This window comes from Arabidopsis lyrata (assembly GCF_000004255.2).
Source record: "Arabidopsis lyrata subsp. lyrata unplaced genomic scaffold ARALYscaffold_6, whole genome shotgun sequence".
Lineage (NCBI taxonomy): Eukaryota > Viridiplantae > Streptophyta > Magnoliopsida > Brassicales > Brassicaceae > Arabidopsis > Arabidopsis lyrata.
Window position 1 is genome coordinate 8,262,423 of NW_003302550.1, and position 19,493 is coordinate 8,281,915.

General features: G+C 37.2%; 6 protein-coding genes across 7 annotated transcripts; 3 read left to right on the forward strand and 3 right to left on the reverse strand.

The window, feature by feature from the left end:
• The first annotated feature begins 23 nt into the window (after positions 1–23).
• Positions 24–3,641, forward strand: LOC9307962 (aspartate aminotransferase, cytoplasmic isozyme 1). Its single transcript, XM_002871847.2, has 12 exons — positions 24–221; positions 487–558; positions 672–733; positions 818–901; positions 1,048–1,147; positions 1,246–1,366; positions 1,652–1,815; positions 1,944–2,081; positions 2,220–2,341; positions 2,730–2,824; positions 2,939–3,059; positions 3,362–3,641. Exons 1-12 carry the CDS (start codon positions 168–170, stop codon positions 3,444–3,446), a joined length of 1,218 nt encoding a protein of 405 aa, XP_002871893.1. The 5' UTR covers positions 24–167; the 3' UTR covers positions 3,447–3,641.
• Positions 3,642–4,047: 406 nt separating this feature from the next.
• LOC9307963 (rop guanine nucleotide exchange factor 10) lies at positions 4,048–8,277 on the forward strand. 2 transcript variants are annotated; one of them, XM_021022431.1, is made up of 8 exons: positions 4,048–4,976; positions 5,177–5,325; positions 6,055–6,171; positions 6,279–6,433; positions 6,519–6,593; positions 6,734–7,006; positions 7,096–7,422; positions 7,509–8,277. In XM_021022431.1, the coding sequence occupies exons 2-8, from the start codon at positions 5,187–5,189 to the stop codon at positions 7,911–7,913; spliced, it is 1,491 nt and encodes a 496-aa protein (XP_020878090.1). In that variant the 5' UTR covers positions 4,048–4,976; positions 5,177–5,186; the 3' UTR covers positions 7,914–8,277. The 2 variants fall into 2 exon arrangements, with proteins under 2 accessions (XP_020878090.1, XP_020878089.1); XM_021022430.1 differs by having other exon boundaries at positions 4,048–5,325.
• A 165-nt stretch (positions 8,278–8,442) lies between these two features.
• On the forward strand, positions 8,443–9,100 carry LOC9307964 (transmembrane protein 234 homolog). Its single transcript, XM_002871849.2, has one exon. The coding sequence runs from the start codon at positions 8,616–8,618 to the stop codon at positions 9,030–9,032; it is 417 nt and encodes a 138-aa protein (XP_002871895.1). The 5' UTR covers positions 8,443–8,615; the 3' UTR covers positions 9,033–9,100.
• Positions 9,101–9,369: 269 nt separating this feature from the next.
• Positions 9,370–11,807, reverse strand: LOC9307965 (aldehyde oxidase GLOX1). Its single transcript, XM_021022429.1, has 2 exons — positions 11,068–11,807; positions 9,370–10,932 (listed from the first exon to the last, which is right to left on the reverse strand). The coding sequence occupies exons 1-2, from the start codon at positions 11,530–11,532 to the stop codon at positions 9,607–9,609; spliced, it is 1,791 nt and encodes a 596-aa protein (XP_020878088.1). The 5' UTR covers positions 11,533–11,807; the 3' UTR covers positions 9,370–9,606.
• Positions 11,808–12,633: 826 nt separating this feature from the next.
• LOC9310021 lies at positions 12,634–14,092 on the reverse strand. The gene is made up of 2 exons (XM_021022433.1): positions 13,561–14,092; positions 12,634–12,886 (listed from the first exon to the last, which is right to left on the reverse strand). Exon 1 carries the CDS (start codon positions 14,033–14,035, stop codon positions 13,580–13,582), a length of 456 nt encoding a protein of 151 aa, XP_020878092.1. The 5' UTR covers positions 14,036–14,092; the 3' UTR covers positions 12,634–12,886; positions 13,561–13,579.
• Positions 14,093–14,338: 246 nt separating this feature from the next.
• LOC9310022 (probable sulfate transporter 3.5) lies at positions 14,339–18,877 on the reverse strand. Its single transcript, XM_002873909.2, has 10 exons — positions 18,436–18,877; positions 17,093–17,297; positions 16,843–17,014; positions 16,680–16,745; positions 16,090–16,203; positions 15,860–15,976; positions 15,638–15,764; positions 14,998–15,537; positions 14,827–14,903; positions 14,339–14,741 (listed from the first exon to the last, which is right to left on the reverse strand). The coding sequence occupies exons 1-10, from the start codon at positions 18,767–18,769 to the stop codon at positions 14,589–14,591; spliced, it is 1,905 nt and encodes a 634-aa protein (XP_002873955.1). The 5' UTR covers positions 18,770–18,877; the 3' UTR covers positions 14,339–14,588.
• Positions 18,878–19,493: the final 616 nt, after the last annotated feature.

The window sequence follows — 19,493 nt, forward strand, 5'->3', positions numbered from 1 at the left end:
TCGACTTGTTGGGCAAGTTCAAGCAGCAGCGCCCACAGTTGCCAAATCGCACGCAATATAGGCGCCCACAGCTAAAGTTGATCCTCGAAGAAGATAAAAACTAAAAAGGCGACTTCTCTTGTCTTTAACTTAGTCCTCTCATCGATCCATTGTCTGTCCCTTGTCTAATGGATTCCGTCTTCTCTAACGTTGCTCGTGCTCCCGAAGATCCTATTCTCGGTGTATGTCGCCTCTCTCTTTTTTTAAAGCGTTTTGGTTGATTTTCATTGCTTCGATCCAACTCGGTTATCCGAAATCGTGACGGTTAGATTTGATATGAGTGTGATCGGAGATTTTGATCCCTTTGTGCGTTTATTGTATAACTCAATTTGGATATGATTCTTATTTAGCTACTGGGAATTTTAAATTAGATATATATGACTCCATGTTCTGTGATCAATGATTTGATTATAAGTTTTTAAGTAACGTTTTGATTGTTGAAAACAGGTAACTGTTGCTTACAACAATGATCCTAACCCCGTTAAGATCAATTTGGGTGTCGGTGCCTACCGAACTGAGGTAATTTTTGTCGAGATCTCTCCTTTAAGCATCTTTATGGTCTCAATTGATTATTGTTTTGCAAAGCTTAGGTTTTTATTAGTTTGTTTCTTTTTTTCCTTGGTTTCTCAAAGGAAGGGAAGCCTCTCGTTCTTGATGTGGTTCGTAAGGCAGAGCAACTGCTCGTGAATGATCCGTGAGTTCGAACGTCATTGTTAATTTGTGTTTTTTTTTGTTCTTGTTTTTGCTAATGCCTAAAACTTTTCTCTACTTCTCTAAGGTCCCGGGTCAAGGAATACATTCCCATTGTTGGTATCGCTGATTTTAACAAGTTAAGCGCCAAGCTCATCTTAGGTGCTGACAGGTAATAAAATTTCTATGGATTTGTCATCTTTTTGTTTTTGGTCTTAGAACCTTTAATTCGTATAGTGCTTTGTTTTTTTTTGTAGCTGTTGTGACAAAATTTCCCTTTTAGTTCATTGTGTATGATATTCTTGTTTTGTTGGGCAGTCCTGCAATCAAAGAGAATAGAGTTGCTACCATCCAGTGCTTGTCTGGTACTGGTTCCTTGAGAGTTGGGGCTGAGTTTCTCAAAAAACACTACCACCAAGTACACTTCTCGCTATTTAGTTTTCTTTTTATAGATTTTACGGTCATTGAATTCTGTAATCAAAGAAGTGTTGCTTACCACGCTTCTCATTCTTCCAGGGTGTCATTTACATTCCAAAACCAACTTGGGGGAACCATCCAAAAGTTTTCAACCTGGCAGGCTTGTCTGTGGAGTATTTCCGCTACTATGATCCTGCAACCCGTGGTCTTGACTTCAAAGGTTGATTCTTAATTTCCCATGACTTTTTATTTTCACCTTCCTGTGATTGTTGCACTGACCTTAATTTAGTTTACTTTTGTTCATGATTATTGCTTTGATTATCCATCCACTCTACTTTTCCTGTGTTTTCCTTGATATAACCACAATGAAATTATTTATGTAAGTGTACTGCTTGTATTTTCACAACTTTATGTTTGAAATTTGAATACATAAATCTCAAGATTGCATTTTGTCAAAATATTTCATAAAAAGGCATTTGATACAAACTTTGACCTTTGATGCCAGGCTTGCTCGAGGATCTTGGCGCTGCACCATCTGGAGCTATTGTTTTACTTCATGCATGTGCACACAATCCCACTGGAGTTGACCCAACGTCTGAACAGTGGGAACAGATTCGACAACTCATGAGATCTAAAAGCTTATTACCCTTTTTTGATAGTGCTTATCAGGTAGTCTTGCTTTGTTGCTTTATTCAACGGTGGTTTGCAAACAAATGAACCCCATTATAGTGTATGCTTGAATCTTAACTAATGTAGAAAAAGAGCAGCCTGATACCTTTTTCCAAACACTTTTGCAGGGTTTTGCTAGTGGTAGCCTTGACACAGATGCACAGTCCGTCCGTACATTTGTTGCTGATGGTGGTGAATGCTTGATAGCTCAAAGCTATGCCAAAAATATGGGACTTTATGGGGAACGTGTTGGTGCCCTTAGCATTGTAAGGAACCAAACTTCTCAATTTCATCTTTGCTTTTATTCATCTGACATTATCATTAGTCAAAAGGTGCATCTAATAGTGTAGTACGAGAATACAGTATTCTAAAAGTGCATCTAATCTTTTTGATATAATGTGAAGGTCTGCAAGTCGGCAGATGTGGCTAGTAAGGTTGAGAGCCAGGTGAAACTTGTTGTTCGGCCCATGTATTCGAGCCCACCTATTCATGGAGCATCAATTGTTGCCACCATTCTGAAAAGCAGGTACATGTTTATCCTGCAAGAGAGCAGAACTAATAAATCCATGCTTAAGTTTACTATTACTTCTGAATTTTTTTTGTTGTGGAAGAAACCTTTAAACCCGAGTTAATGGTAGAAGTACATTTTTCTAGATGATTACATTCAGATATATATACTAGAATGTAAGCTTGCATATAAGTTAATAGACTGGAAAGAGAGATCTCTACCGTTCTTCCATACAGAGTAATTGGATAGTTTATGCTGTGTTGTAATGGTCATGCAAAGCTTCTTACTCTGTGGATTCATGCATAAATCACTAGCATTTTCCTTTGCGCTATCAAGCTTATAATGAATCTCTTTATGGAATTAGATTCTGATCCAAGTTTCTAATTTTTCTTTGTATACATGGCAGTGATATGTACAACAACTGGACCATCGAGCTGAAAGAAATGGCTGACCGCATAAAGAGCATGCGCCAACAGTTATTTGAAGCTATACAAGCTAGAGGTATATTAGAAATGCTTCTTTTCTCTGATTTTTCACTCCTCTTATCTTCTTTTCCAGGTTTGCAGAATCATTACTCTGCAATATTTTGTTCTTGACACGTTGTCTGGTTTGCAGGCACACCTGGTGACTGGACTCACATTATCAAACAGATCGGGATGTTTACTTTTACCGGATTGAACAAGGAGCAAGTTGAATTCATGACCAAAGAGTTTCACATTTACATGACCTCTGACGGGTGAGTCAACTGATATTCTATCGCTTCTTTTCGATATTTTTAGGCATATGAGAGAGTTTGGTTTCTGTAATAATGCCTAAAACCATGAGTATATATGATATGAAGATAGTTCTAAGAGGTTCTAAGATACTGTCGCCAACTTATATGAAGTAGTTGCTTTGAAATTTTGAGAAAGTGATAGATCTGAATATCACATTCTTGCTATTGAAATATAGTAGCATGAAACAAAAGAAATTAGAAATTACCAGAATTTTTTGTTTTCTGAGCTTTAAATTGAAAAGGGTGATTTTGTTGTATTGCAGGAGAATAAGCATGGCAGGTCTAAGTTCGAAGACAGTGCCGCACCTCGCGGATGCTATGCATGCTGCAGTGACCCGCCTCGGCTAAACTAGCGACAACATATATATTTTTGCTGTTTCTACAAATAAAATGGGAGAAAACAACAGCGTTTTTGTTGGCTTATTATACTATGGATTTTTTGTTTCCTCATGTCTTTTGACTAAGGATGGTTTAATCAAACCAAACCGAGTATTGTGACATTGAGATCTACCATTTCTAAGGAAAATATTGGTTACTTTAATCTGCCAGCAACACATAAAAGTAAAATTATATTGACTCAATTGTTTATTGCAAAATTTCCAAATATCCTGTTATTTTATTTGATGAGAGATCACTTAGCAAATAAGTTATAGTTTGGTTCTCGCTGGAAAGGGAGAAGTTTTGGGAACTTTGGCAGGCCTAAGAAGAAGTATGATGTGCTTGTATTTTTTTTTTAAAAAAAATACTTGTCGGAATACTATATAATTGGTCCATCTCTTAAAATAACACATAAACATCATTTTCAAATGAAGCAATCGATCATTTGGAATTGTAAGGGGCATATAGTAGTGAACATGAATGATATAAGAAATGTAAAACGGAATGAGGTTATATGTTTTTGATATGTAATTAGTTTTTTTTTTTTTGTTAATGAAAACTTGTTTCAATGTGTCAATTTATAGGTAGACTCATTTGTTTAAGCCGCTTGATAAAAAAAATGTCAATGCAATATTTATACATCAGTGAGTGGAGGAGAAAATGATCAAAAACGCCACTTATTCAAAATGATAAATTACACGACGTGATTAAACGATTAAACCAATATTATAGGATATTGAAATCAAATCCTTTAAATTAGTATGATATACAGGAATGTTTAGACTTGGTAAAGAGTCGCCGTGTTACATGCCCCCATGCTACTGTTGCACTAACGAATTAGTCAAATTTGATTTTAAAATTTGATCGTATCACTTTTTAAGTAATTGAGTTTGTAAATTCCAGCTATATTTGATCCATAGTCTTACTTAATTCGAGATCAGGCTTAAACAATATTTGTAATGATCCACAAACATAAATCATCCCTCTCCAAGTTTAGCACATAGGATTCAAACTCGGGTCCGGCCGGTAACAATAAAACATCATTTTTCTAACTATTTGAGCCAATCGCATTTTTGTAGACATTTTTATTTAGAAAATGTTCCTACAATCTCATTAAACCAAATGTGGATTAGTTCAAATAAGAAATAATTTCGTAGTACCTACCAGACTTAATTCACGAATCAAAAACTAAGCAGGTGAGGTAAATTCTAAACAATTGAAAGATAAAATAAATTAAGGAAAAGTCGGAGTATCTTTAACCGCCCTTCCACTATTTATCTTTTGTTTGTTTTTTGGAAAACATGGACCGCACGTTGTCTCTCCAGCCCTAGAAAACTAGTTCAACATTTCTCTGTTTCATTCATTTGCACCAACTCAAAAACAAAAACAAAAACATAAAACAACTGGAAAAAGAAAAGTACAGAACATAAAGTAGTTCTGTTTCATTCGGTGGTGAAAGAACAGAGACAAGGGAGAGCGAAAGGACTAGTTTCTTGATCTGTACGTCTCTTTTTGCTTTCTTCTCTTCCATTTTGTGGATTTCATTTGCTTTGTTTTCCTTTATATATATACGATCTGAGCCAAGAAAAAAAAAAAAGAGAGAAATAAAAGAAAGTGTGGGGAGAGAGATAAATTGAGAGGAGTAAATTGGGAATGGTGCGGACATTAGGACGTAAACTAAGCTGGCCAAGATCTTTCAGTTTTAGAAAGATGTTCGATGGTCGGAACTCTGGACATTCATCATTCTCTTCTCGTGGGGATGGCATGCATACACCCGAGCACGAACTTGCCGTACATGGAATGGATGCTGCACCATCCACTCGTAGAGGCAAGCAAAGTAGGAGATCAGGTATATATATACAACATATTAGTATGAGTTAATTTGGTAAATGGTAATTGCATAACTTTTATCTATGGCATAACTTTTATCTATGAAAATGAAAAATTGAAAATTTGATATTTTAAGAAATAACAAAATGGTACACCAACATAAATTTAGGTGAAACTGAAAATGCTAATGATGCTTTGAAAATATATCCATTTGATTCATTTGTATATGTATAAACCAATATTTAACAATATATAATCTACACACTTAAATTTGGAAAAAAATATATATTTAGTAAATAAAATGTCCATGAAAAATGACATTGCACGGAAAAATTCACGCCTTTGGCAATTGTTAAATGACAAAAGTAAAAGCGTCCAAAAACCTCCATTCCATACATTATTAACATGTTATCCAAAAAACATGCGTTTCACAACAATTAAAAGAGTAAAAATTAACCGTTCTAAGGTCTTTTAAGCCCCATTTGATTCATAGGAAAAAGAAACACCATTGACATTTTCTTAATTATGATCCTATTTATCTCTATTAATATCTCATCATCAGATGTGTGGTATATATATAGCATAATGAATTGCACTTAGATTGCATTTGTGTAGATACATGGGTTGGACTTGGATCTAAATATCAATTGTAAGGAGTAACCCATATTTTATATCAGATTAGTTCTTTATCAATTATTTTATAAGTTGGAATCCTTACATAATCTTTGTATTGATATCTGTTTTACAGACATTGAAGTGATGAAGGAAAGATTCGCAAAACTGCTGCTTGGAGAGGACATGTCAGGCGGTGGGGATGGGGTGACCTCTGCGTTAGCTTTGTCAAACGCCATCACCAAACTCGCTGGTATATATTTAACACTAATAATATGATTAAAACATATTAATGTCTAATTAACTATTTGAATGGTTAAAATAATTCACAAACTATGTGGCTTTGGTATCGGCATGCAGATTCAATGTTTGGGGAGCAGATGAAATTGCAGCCTATGTATCCAGAGACAAAAGAGATTTGGAGGAAAGAAATGGATTGGTTATTATCTGTGGTTGATCACATTGTCCAGTTTGTTCCTTCTAAACAAATGGGCAAAAATGGCCAATTCACTGAGGTGAATGCATGCATTTGTTAGTTGTTAGGCCAACAACTCCTAGTAACTATTTTTCTTACGAACCCAAATTTTTTTGACTTTGTAGATCATGGTGACGAAACAAAGAGATGATTTGCTGACGAACATTCCAGCTTTACGCAAACTTGACTCGGTTCTTCTCGTGAGTTTTAACCTCCATCCGCATCAATTACTACTTGATTGTTTCAACCGCGGTTTTAACGTTTGCGAAAACAAAATTAAAAAACAAAGATTTATGAGTTGTGACCATTTATCATACTAATGCAATTACTCATTTGGCAGGAAACTTTGGACAACTTCAAGGATCAGAAAGAGTTTTGGTATGTGCCAAGAGATATTGAGGATGCAGATCACAATGGAGATTGGAGGAGGGATGAGAACTGGTGGCTACCAGTTGTTAAAGTTCCAACAGATGGTTTGTCTGAGGAATCACGTAGATGGTTGCAAAATCAGAAAGATTCTGTGGCACAAGTCCTTAAAGCCGCCACGGCCATCAATGCTCATGTATTGTCTGAAATGCACATTCCTGAAAACTACATTGATTCCCTTCCGAAGGTAACTTACTTCTTCTTCATGAGTGCTCTTATTCTTTTCTACTTTCACTAATTAAGCTAAGCAGCTGATGAGACTGTTCCATCTTGTAGAATGGGAAGACAAGTTTGGGCGATTTTCTTTACAAGAGCATAACAGAGGAATGCTTTGATCCTGACTACTTTGTTTCTTTCTTGGATTTGTCAACGGAACACAAAGTACTTGATCTAAAGAACAGGATTGAAGCTTCCATGGTGATTTGGAAGAGGAAGATGTGCCAGAAGGAGAAAGACGGGAAATCGCAGTGGGGATCAACCGTTAGCTTAGAGAAGAGAGAGCTTTTTGAGGTCCGAGCTGAGACCATTTTGGTTATGCTCAAACAGCAATTCCCTGGAATCCCACAATCCTCACTTGAAGTCTCCAAGATTAAAAACAACAAGGTAACACAACATAACAAAGACTAAACAAGCATCAGCAAAAATTTACTGAAACTGAGTAAAAGTTTGCTATGATGGGTTTTTTACAGGACATTGGACAGGCGATTTTGGAGAGCTATTCGAGGGTATTAGAAAGTCTGGCTTCGAAGATAATGTCGAGAATAGAGCATGTTCTTGAAGCTGATCGGCTAGTTCAAAGACAATTGATGGGAGAGGTAGAGACAAGATCAGAAAGCGAGGCAGAATCAGAATATGAGGAAACCGAAAAGGTGGTTGCAGCAGAAACACCAAACTCGAGGAAACTATCAGACTTCATAGGGTGGAGATTGTCATCAGATACTAAGAAGCATAGTTCAATGAGTGATATAGAATTCTTCCACAAAGTTGAGCAAGAGAAGGAGAAGCCCATGATGAAGTCTCCAAGAGCTCTACCGAAGAAATTTTCATATCTAGCAAAGTTAGAGAACATGAGAAGCCCGAGTGACAGACACTGATAGTGAAAAGATCAGGTAATAGAACAGGGCATAGAAGAAGAAGGAAAAAAAAAACAAAGAGAGTGAGAAAGAGAGAGAATAGAGAGGAGATTAAAGTGTGTGAGAATGTGTACATATATAACAATGCAGGCGATGGTTGGTTTTAGGATTTGGGACACGAGTCTTGGTGTTTGAGGACACTTGTGATAGAGTGACCTGGTTGATCATGTTTGCTGCTTGTTTTGACTATTGCTTCCTGTTGTTTTTTCTAAGAGGGAAGTGTGAGTATGTGTGGACCGTTTTTTGATATTTTGGTTCTTTGGTGTTTTGCATTGTAACGTCTATAACATTGTTTCCTAATGGATTTTGAAGCTCATTTGTATGATTAGTGTATCTGATTATTGAGGGCCCTGGTGTATGTACAATAGGTTTTGCAATGAAACATTAATTGAGCATGACATGTAATTTAGTGGTTTGTTGATAGTACCATTGATGTGTTTACCATCCGGAAGCCTCGGCATTTGGGTATTTGGGTCATGTACTTTGGGACTAGGGGTTAAAGTCCCATTCAGATGCATTATTTTAAAATTTCGGATCGGATTCGGTTTGGTACCTTTCGGGTTCGGATCGGTTCTGGGTGTTCGAAGGTTTTGATCTCCTTTACTCAACAACATTTAGTGGTATACGGGTTATAAAACAGAACAACCGAAAAGGCCACCGACGATGAAGGAAGACATGGAGAAGATGGTGGCGGTAGGGCTCCTATGGGGAGCCACCAATGCTCTGATCCGCCGCGGTGCTCTCGCCTGGGATAATAGAAAGTCTTCTTTGACAACAGAATCTCCTCCTCCTCCTCCTCTTCAGATCCGCCGCAAAATCATGATTGCTCTCCGCGACTGGATCAATCTCCTCCTCTTCTGGCAATACTCGATTCCTTTCCTCATCAACCTCTCCGCCTCCGCCACATTCTTCGCCCTTCTCAGTCACGCTCCTATCTCTATTGCCGTTCCGGTCACCAACGCCACAACCTTTGCCGCAACCGCCGCTTTTGGGATCCTTTTAGGGGAAGAAACTCAAATCGGACTTGCTTTGTTAGGTACGAGCTTTATTGTATTTGGAATTTGGCTTTGTGTTCTGTGAAATTGGAATTTTGTAAAACCGTGACACTGTTTCTGCGAGATCTATTTTGCCATTATTGTTCTATACTATGACGAGAAAGCTAATAACGAAAACCTAAATTAGGAATTTAGGCATTGTGTATAGACCAGAGAGATGAGATGATTTTGGTGATAATCACATTCTTCGATAATGGTTTTGCATAGAGAACTATTTGTGTATTTTAGCTAATTCTGTGCAATCTTAGCAGAGTGATTAACGTTATTAGTCGATGAACCAAACAGTAGTGACTTGCGATGAAATCCATCAAATGGTTTACCCAAAAACCGAACTAATGAAGAAAGAAAAGAGGCAAAAGTAATAATAAAAGAATTTCTCCAATACAAAATTTAGGAATAAAAACTCACCGATAAGGTTTTACATGAACGGATAAAGTTTAAAGAAGTGAAAGAAAAATGGTTAAAGAAAACACAAGGAATTTGGATCCATTAATGGTGGCATATACAAATATATAGAAGGAAAAAAAAACTGATATTACGTGATTTTTTTATATTAAGATGTTACGGCCATAAGACAAAATGGGTAAAAATCATCATCATTAGACGATCTGAATCCATTCTCCAGTGCTGGGAACACCTTTGTGGATGGCAAAGATAAGATAGTAACCCGGTGGAGCGATGTTTCCATTTGGCGGTGCGACGGCCTGGATATCGTAACCGGCACCAGCAGGTTTGACATTAGCCACACCCAAGATGAGCATCCTCATGTTCATTGAGATACTGTGTGTTGTGAAGGCAGGGGCTAACATGGTCACCTTGAGATTCTGCTTGGTTGCGCCCTTTTGTTTAAGGTCGACCTTCACGTTGAAGAATTGTCCGTATTTTATCTGTTTTGGGGTGCCGGTGGTGACGATCTTTGGCCTAATGTTGGCTAGAGCCGGGTCGAGGTAAGGTGGGGAGAATTTCTCAACACGAAGCTCCGTAGGGAACTCAACGTTGTACTTGTAACCGTCGTTGGTGTTGCTGCCACCGACAAGAACCTTACCGTCAGGGAGAATGATGGCGGTGGAGTGGTACATACGTGGGATGGTGGAGGGCTTGAGCTCTCTGAAACGCTTGCCACGTGGAGCATGGGGCTTGTACAAGAGGGGAGCAAAGGCAGGGTCTTTACCATAGCCCCAGCCTGAACAACCACGTTTAGCTCCGTTGACTAGAAGTATGTCTCCGTTGGGGAGGATGACAGTATCACTCATGATTCGTGGGGTCGGCATCATCTCGGTCTTCCATCGAGGCTTTGCGCTGTTGATCCTTATCCTGGCGCAGTCTTGTAGTGCTGGTTCGAATACCCTTTTACCAGCCTTGTAATACGCGTCTTGTTTGGAACCACCACAGACGAGGACCTCGGCAGGGATGACCTTGGGGTTTTTCACGTAAAGCTGGATGGGTAGGAGAGCAGAAGAACCTGATCCCGGGTAGTTACGGGCACCACCTGGGAGCTGAGGGAACTCCTTGATGACTTGGTTTGTTTTGGGGCTTAGAAGGATGGATCGGTTGTTAGCGAAAATGAAGAGGTTACCGTCGGTGTTGAGCCACACGAAAGGGTAAAGGTTGTTTTCTTCCGGGTCGTCTGTTTGCCTGAGGAGCAATGAGTCATAGAGCTTCCTGTTGTTTTGCCCCTCCTCAGGAATGTATTCGTAGTTCAAGGCGTCTCTTCCACCAATCACGAAGAACTTTCCGTCAGGGAGAGTGGCTTGCGTTGAGTACCATCTCTTGGCAGCCAATGCCTGAGGGTATTCTTCCCACTTGCAGTTTTCACAGCTGGATAGGTACCTTGCGGTGTTGGCTCCTCCTCCGTATCCTCCAGTGCTCACCAATGTACCATTTACGGTCAGACCTCCGGATGAGCACCATGTATCGGTGGAAAGCTATCATGAAACATGTGAATGCAAATATTTAATTCAAGTTTCATATTATATGATTCTATCTAATGAGAAGATAAACCGTGTCTAGGACTAGGTCCAAAAAAAAAAAGAAAGATGGTGTCATGTGTTTGAACATACGGCTAGAGGCTTAAGGGCGCCGGTGTTGACATCCATGAGAATCGAATGAGCCCAACAATCGATCCTGTTAGTCTTGGCGTTCACGACATGGCATGGTACGCCTGGAGGCAACTTAATCTTTGAAATTCTCCAAATGGTGGCGTCATAGTACTGGACCTTGTTGATGACTGGCATAAGAATCGCATGCATCCCTGACACACCCGAGTTTTCCAAGAAGAGCTCCCACTTACCACCCCAGGTTGTCTGAGCGTCTAAACCGCCGCCTCGCTGCCTTCTTCCGCCTTTTCCACCAGCTACCGCACCGGCTGCAGGCTGTGGTTTCGCAACCTTCACAGCCTCATTGTCCCTAAAGCCGTTGTTGAACCCAGGGAGGAACGGTAGAAACGGTAGAGGGAAGATGGCCTCGGACACAGCAGCGAGCATAAGGACAGATACTGTCCATATGACTCTTGTTGAGGCTCTCATTTTCTAAATTTTTTTTGATTTTTTTGTTTCTTTTTTTTTCTTCCCCTGTTTTGGTTGGGGAAATAAGAAAATTGGATCCCAGGCTTATTTGGATTGTTATGATGCCTGAAGAACCAGCTTTTGTCTCTGCGTGATTTATAGGTGTTATTTCACTTACGTTTATTATTAGCAATTGCTATTTTTAAATGTGTGGTAAGAAGACGTCTCCCCAAAACAACCTGTAGTTTTGTGGAGTTTCTTTGATAGAAGAATAACATTGGTGTTTCATATCTGTCTCTCGTCTCGTGCCCTCTTTTACAATGACGTGGTCATGCAGACAATTTCTTAATTTTATGTCATACAGCCAAAGGACCATTTCCTTACAAATCATTATGGGTGCGGATCCAAAGGATTTCATAATAATACATACACACAATTATACATATTACACATATTTTGAAAAGTAAAAAAAGAAACGTGAAAATGCATGGTTGACAACAAACTCTCAACCAACGCAATTAATGGATACAAAAATCATTCCCAATTGAGCCAACTTAACAATAATGACTATGCATTTCACGGGACACTGCAGTGCACTTGCACATCTACAAGCAGAAGCAATACACAGGATCTAGTGTATCTAGTGTTAGTCTTTATGAAACTGAAAACAGTAATGTCTATGAAGATTAATAAATGCGGTGGCGTATAGTGGTGTAGGACGACCCTATTACTTTTTAACGTTAACAAAATTGTACTTAGGTATTTGTAGTTTAAGAACATAAACATTGTTTATCAAACAGTTTTAAAATATAACACCATCCATTGAAAACAAACAACAATCTAACTTACATATTCAAAGACTTCTAAAATATATATTATCTTTTACTTCAGAACATTCAATTTTTCTCAGAATAGTGTGGTCCAATGGTCTCTTGAATTTGTCGAGGACTCACCAAGTCACCATACATGTCAAAGTCTAGGATCGAGTTCCACTCATTGTTGTTAACCTCTTCGCCACCGTAAACACCATTAGTGACAAGAATACCGGGTTTTTGTACATGTCTCTTGATATTAGTCCGGAGTTCGGCCCGTAATATACTTCGGTTATAAAAAAAATACAAGTAATGCCTAATAGTTATATATTTACGTACACCAATTTCTTGGTTTTCTACAAAATACACAAATTGGTCCTGCTTGTTATCACATTTCAACCCATATTTGATTGACAACTTACAAGCCTCCATGAAACCCTTAGTTTGCAGAGAATACAGTCGTGGTTCAACTGCGATTTTACATTACAAGCTTTGTTTTATCGGATGGAGATAAATATATTACAAACCATTTTTCACTTATTGCTCCTGCCTTGGCAATCTTCCTGCAAAGTAGACAAGAACCACTTGTTAATAACCAAAGCAAAACATCCAAGCGCATAACTGTTGAGACCTAGTGAAAGCAATCTACATAGCATTTAGATACCGAAGAAGACGGCGACATCATGGTCTAAGAAAACAATTTTAATTAACCTAAGCAATGAATGAATACATGGCATCGCAGAAGCAATACACAGGACGTTCAAGTTTTCATGACAGTAATACTAATGCTTGTGTTTTAGTATTACAGTTGGTCATGAAAGCTTAACATATCAAAAGACCAGTCCCAACAGTGAAGGAAAGAAGCTAGCAACAGCCAAAATCATGATAAAAGACTATTATCTATCAAAATCTAACAAATAGTCTACTAACAAATATGAACAAAGAAAACAAAGACCACAATGTCCAAGATGACTTATATGAATGAGGCTACTAACATCCAACATTTGAATTCATTGCAATTCCAAAGATCCAAAAACAATGATCTAGTCTAGTCAATGGATTATCACATTAGAAGTCAAATTCCACAAAATGAAACAAATAGAACAAAACCCTAACCAAGCAATCGGCTCCAAAATCAAGCTAAGATTCAACCTCGATATGAAAATCCTAAATTCTCATAACAACAGAAGAAAAACCCTGAATTTGAAGAAAACCCTCAAGAATCGAAAGCTCTAACCTTTTTGTTTCAATTGAAATCAAGAAGACGATCGTTTCCCTTCACAATCAAGACTCTCATCGAAATTCTTCGAAGGGTATTTAGCAGTTATCCCAGCGACTTCAAACACAAGATTATCCCCGGAAGATCGAATCCCAGTGATAGACCACGACTTGAAAAACGCCCGAACCCGAATCCCTTGGAGCTCCGCGATCTTACCCTGAGAGATCCGACCCGTTACTTTGTTCGAATAAGTAGCGATGTAGTTATCAGGAGGAAGCGTGATTTTGCATGCTCCGTTGAGGAAAAGAGAGAAGTCGCCGGAGGTTTGGTTGAGGAAGTAATCGTTGACAGATAAAGGGAGAAGCCCAATTGGGAACCCATGGTTCGTGAGCTCTGCGTGTGCACGAGTCGGTTTCTTGACTTCAGGACTCGGATCCTGAAGAGAAACGGGTAAGAGAATGAGTACAGAGAGAAGGTAGAGAGAAATCTTCATTTTTGTGAAGGAGAAAGAAAAGCTTCGAGCCACAGAAATTTTGGCAGATTGTTCTCTGACTTTTCCCCTTTTTTGGAGGCTTTAAAGTTTGTATTTTTGGATTTGGTCAACCGATTGTACCCGTTTCCGATTCGAATTATCCAAAAAAAATTTGGGGAAAAACTGTAAAAGTAATTATCCAAAACATATTACGGGTTTAGGTCAATTGGTTAATCTAAACACCTCCAAGCTTTATCTTAACCCTGAGTTTTTAGGTGGTTGATTAAGCTTAATGTATTTGAGATCAGAAACCTTGTACAATGGTTTTTTTGTTTTAGTCAATAATACTAAAATTTCCATTTATCGTTTCCTTGCTTCTCTCTCTCTCTCGGTTACAACTCTCTCATAGCCACGAAGCAATCGTAGTGGTCTAATTAAAAACCATTTCATGATTTTGAGCCTACTACATTTAATTCCCATAATTCAAGATAAGCAGTTTAAATTTCCATTGACAAAAAAAAAAAAAAAGATACGCATTTTATTATAACCTTCCCACTAATAACTAAGAAGAAGGTCACGGTTCCGGCTTGGAGGTGGTAAGATTAAATCGGCATGCTTGAACTGCATCGTCAATGGATAAGAACATATACTCCTTTCCTATCTTGTCTACGAAATGTGACAACATCATCTTTTCCAAGACTTCAAATCTTGGATTTATAATCACCATCTGCAATTAAAATTTTTAATGATATATCAAATTGAGGTTTCGTATAATATTAGAAGGACACTTAGAATTAGTGAAGAGTAAAAACCTTGATGCTTTTTGATCCAAGGATTCTCTGAACTTCGAGTAGTGTTTCCATCCCGGTCATGTCAATGGTTGAAACTCCTGCGACGACAATTTTTAATTAGTAACCAAAAAAATGAAAAGAAAATATATTTGTTTGGTAACATTGTAGACAAAAAAGAAAATGAAAAGTCACCAGAGAGATCAAGGAGAAGAAACTCGATGGCTTCAGGTTCATCACGAATCCACCTCAAGATCCGTTCACGGACGTAAGTGCTGTTGGCAAAAAAGACTGGAGAGCCTAATTGAAGAATGATATAACCAAGCATTTCCTCTGAAGCTGGGTACTGTTCTATGTCTCTAAACATAACCGAGTTTGGTATCCTTCCCAGTTTACAAGTGGAGGGCCTTGCAACGTACAACAACGCTCTTACGATAGAAAACCCAACGGAGATGATGAGACCGTAGTCCATGCTAAGGAAGGAAACACCGAAAAAGGCAGACATGCAGACGAGGAAATCAAACTTGTCAACCTTGAAGAGATGGTACATCTCCTCGTAGTTGATGAGACCCAACATGGCTGACATAATGATAGCTGAGAGACCAACCAGTGGTGTGTAGCTGAACAGAGGCGCTAGGAAGAGAAGTACAAGCATCATACAAACGCCCATCACTACATTCGACATCGGTGTCTTTGTCCCCGCGTTGTAGTTCACCGCTGTCTTTGAAAATGGCCCTGAATACTCCATCCATGATTAGTTAGCGTCGATATTAATTACAACTATACATTTAAGATCTTTGGTAAAAAATATGTCAGTATATTTGTTATTATTTACCCGTTGTCAAATAGCAAGAAGTGAAGGAGCCAATTACGTTCATAAGACCAAATGCTATCATCTCTTTGTTCCCGTCCGTTTGTTCGTTCTTCATTACAGCAAAGCTTCTTCCAATCGCTATCCCTTCCTGAAATTATCCATTCATCTTTTTATAAAATCATACATATACATAGTCAAATATATGATCTAAAGAAAATAAAGAAGATGAAAATAATTATTTACGGCCAAAGCGATGAGTCCAGTGACGATTCCAGCCTTAAACACCATCCCTAGATACTTGGAGTCAAAGTTCAAAAGTTGAATTGAAGGAGGGTTTAGTCCTTTCTTTAAAGGCCCAACCTGTTTGAAAAGACATACTATTAATAGAAGCCCTAGTTGCTCAAGCTTTAAAAAATGTTCGCATAAGCTTAATTATGTTTGCATATATATGTGTATATGAATGCATTGCTCACAGTAGCAATGCCGTGTGCTGTTCCTTTCACCAAATAAGCAACAACGCAACCCACAATGACGACCACCATTGGACCCATTGCTGATACCCAAAATAGCTTTGGGTATTTTTGCTTCTGCAATAGTTTTACAAATTTTAAAACGTGTTAATTCTTGTTAAGCATTTGAGAAGCCATTTGACTTTTAACATATGTGAAAAGGGTGCCTATGTGAGCCGTACCAACCAATTCTGGGATCCTATTATAACAAAATAACAATTGTAGTAGGTTTTTTTTTTTATAATAATTTTTTTTTTTGAAATAGGGTTCTTTTATAATATATTTTTTTCCTAAAAAAGTGAGAGTCCCATTGTATTATTACATGTTAATGTGCTCAGGTCCGCCTCAGTGAAAATAATGAAAAATCGTAGCTAAATTATTGTTATTAAAAAAAAATCAAAGTCAAAGTGGTATGTGAAAAAGTGAGGAATGATTACAAAAAAATAGAGAAAAGAAAAGCGGAAGATTTTGAGTGGGTCCAAATCCAATGGTTTTGTCTCTACTAAGTGGATAAAAGACTTAAATAAATGAAATAAAGAGAAGAAGAAAGTTACTATGTATCGAGTGGATTGTAGAAATACAAGAAAGCAGACACCAGCCAAGGTACTTTGCCACTTCCACTGCACCAAGTAACACCCTCCCAGGATAACACAATTAGCCACTGGTAACAAATTCTTGGATTTATATATTTTTTAAAGAAAAAGAAAGAGAGATGACCTCAGCACGGTTGTCTAAGATTGAGTGGAGAACTGATACGACATCGGTTTTGTGCGTAAAATGGACTAGTCCAAAGATGCCCTTAAGCTGTTGGAGGAGAATGATGATTGCGGTACCGCCCATGAAGCCCGTTATGGTCGAGTGTGACAAGAAATCCACCAATATCCCCAACCTATGTATATTTTTTGTTTCTTTAACTAACTATAAACTTTTTAACATAAAGATAGAGATTATATGTAGAATTAAAAACCTCAAGAAGCCCATAGCAAATTGGAATAGACCGGTGATGAGAGTGGCGGTGAAGATCAAATGAAGGTAGAGTTCAGGTTCATTTTTGGACATTTCCTCACCGAATGTCTCAGCTATCAGCAAAGAGCATGCTGCGACTGTTCCCACTGCCAGATTGTTTGAACTTCCGAACACGGCGTACACAAATGGCGGCACGAAACTTGAATCTAAATTCCCATAATTTATTAACAAAAAATGGAATTATTAGATATATGCTCAATGGTTTAACCCAAAAAAAAAAGTTAAATGTTCAATATTAAAATTTAGTTTGGAATAATTTTACTGTCATATTTCAAAAATACAAAGAAATTAACCTAATATAAGAGTTTCTTGTTGTTGTTTCATATGAACAAAATTGGAAGAGAAATAAATTGAGACAAGTACAGTTGAGCAACACCGAATGTCAGTTTGTGTAACGTACTGCCAACATCGTTTCTATTTTAGGTTCCTCTATCTATTTTAGTGACACAAGAAAAACATGGAAAACTTGTCTACATATGGACTATCAAGATTTCATTGGTTAACTATTTATGAAAAACCACAAGAAAAAATCATTTTTATATTCGTCTTTTTAAAAAGAAGACACTCTTGAAAAATCAAACTCAAGTGGCTTCATACTGTATATTCAGAATCAATATTAATATATATTTCATTCGTTCCTAAAAGATTGATTTTCTAGAGATTTCACATATTTTTAGAAACAATCATTGTTTAATTATTTATTTTTATTAAACATTTCTTAATAAACTATGAACCAATAATATTCTGAAACAGTTAATCATTGCGTCTTGAAATCTACGATTTATTAATATCAATTAATTAAAAATAAAGAAAAAATCTAGAAAATCAATCTTTGTGGAACAAACTCAAAACACTAGAACATAAAAAATCTATGAACAGAGGGAGTACAAGTTATTATTAATATGGAGAAAGATAAATGATTCAGAATTATACTGGTAGGTACCATATTAGCATGAGCTACATGGCTGAACGGTAGCCCAAACAGCCCAAACATAAATATACAAGTACAAACATATTTGCAGGAAAAAAAAAACATATTTGCGAACGGAAATATTATATTTTATTAATATGAAAACAGCAATAATTTATTAGTTATTTTGCAAAATCGAATTACACCTTTCTGCAAAAATCACTTTAAGAAACATATTTAACAATTTTAAAAATCATACTATTTCTTAACTATTTTTCATTGGATACAATTATTCCTATAAAATAGATGATGCATAATTTAAAAAAAAAAAAAAAAAAAAAAAAAAAAAAAAAGAAAAGAGGAGGGGATCTCACATAGGCCAATGATGGGAGGGATACTGGCGAGCTTAGCATAGCTTATACCCTGAGGAACGGCAAGACTGGTGATGGTGATTCCTGCGAGCACATCGTACTTAAGTTTTTGCATATCGTACTTTGGGAGCCACTCAAAGATTGGTACAAAATACTCCAATAACTTTTTTGTTTTTATCAAACGGTTTGGCTCTTGCGATATCGGTTTGAATGGATCATCGGGAAAGAAGGTTTCTTTACATTTTGTCTTAAATTTTGAACCAAAGCCTCTCGGGGCCGAGAAATTTACTCCCCGGCCCTTGGGTGAGGAGGTGGAGCTCGTTATAGTATTCTCCATAGTTACAACAAAACAATTGTATATGAAAGAATACACACACAACAAGCAAGGAAGAGGTAAAAAAAACTTTCTGTCTACTTTGTTACTTTTAAGTTCGTTTTAGAGAACAAATTGGAGAGTATGGTCGTTTATATAGAAGGATGGCCAAAGAAAGTGGAGAATACTGTTACAGAATTATTCCACGTTGACCCATGTTTTAATTAGGCTTGTGTGGTGGTCTTTGTCTTTTTTTTTGGTTAGAAAATCTGCTAATCTTATCTTTACAGCAGTTGATTCGGTATGTAATTAATATCCATGTATCTTACTAGGTTCATTTTCACTGTTGATTTTTTTTTCTTTCCTTTTTCTTAGCAGTGTTGATTTTTATTTCTATGTTGTGTTTCAGTATATATGAATCAAATGAAGAAAAATAGATAGAAACATATGAATCAGATCTTTTTATGTGCTTCAATTACATATAATAGTCAAAATAATTTAATATTTTTTTTCCAAAGGATCCCAATTATTTTTTACCATTCAAAGAATATAGAGTCACCCCATCACATCCAAAATTTGTTACCATTTACGAAATTAGCTAATCTTATCATTTTCAAATTGCCACTCTTATATATGGAGTTAATGTGTTGTCTAAAAATATGGAGACTAATGTGGTAAGTGGTAATTGAATGAGACTTATAACGGTATATTTAATTAATATGGATTATTTGCCATAAAATTGATGATC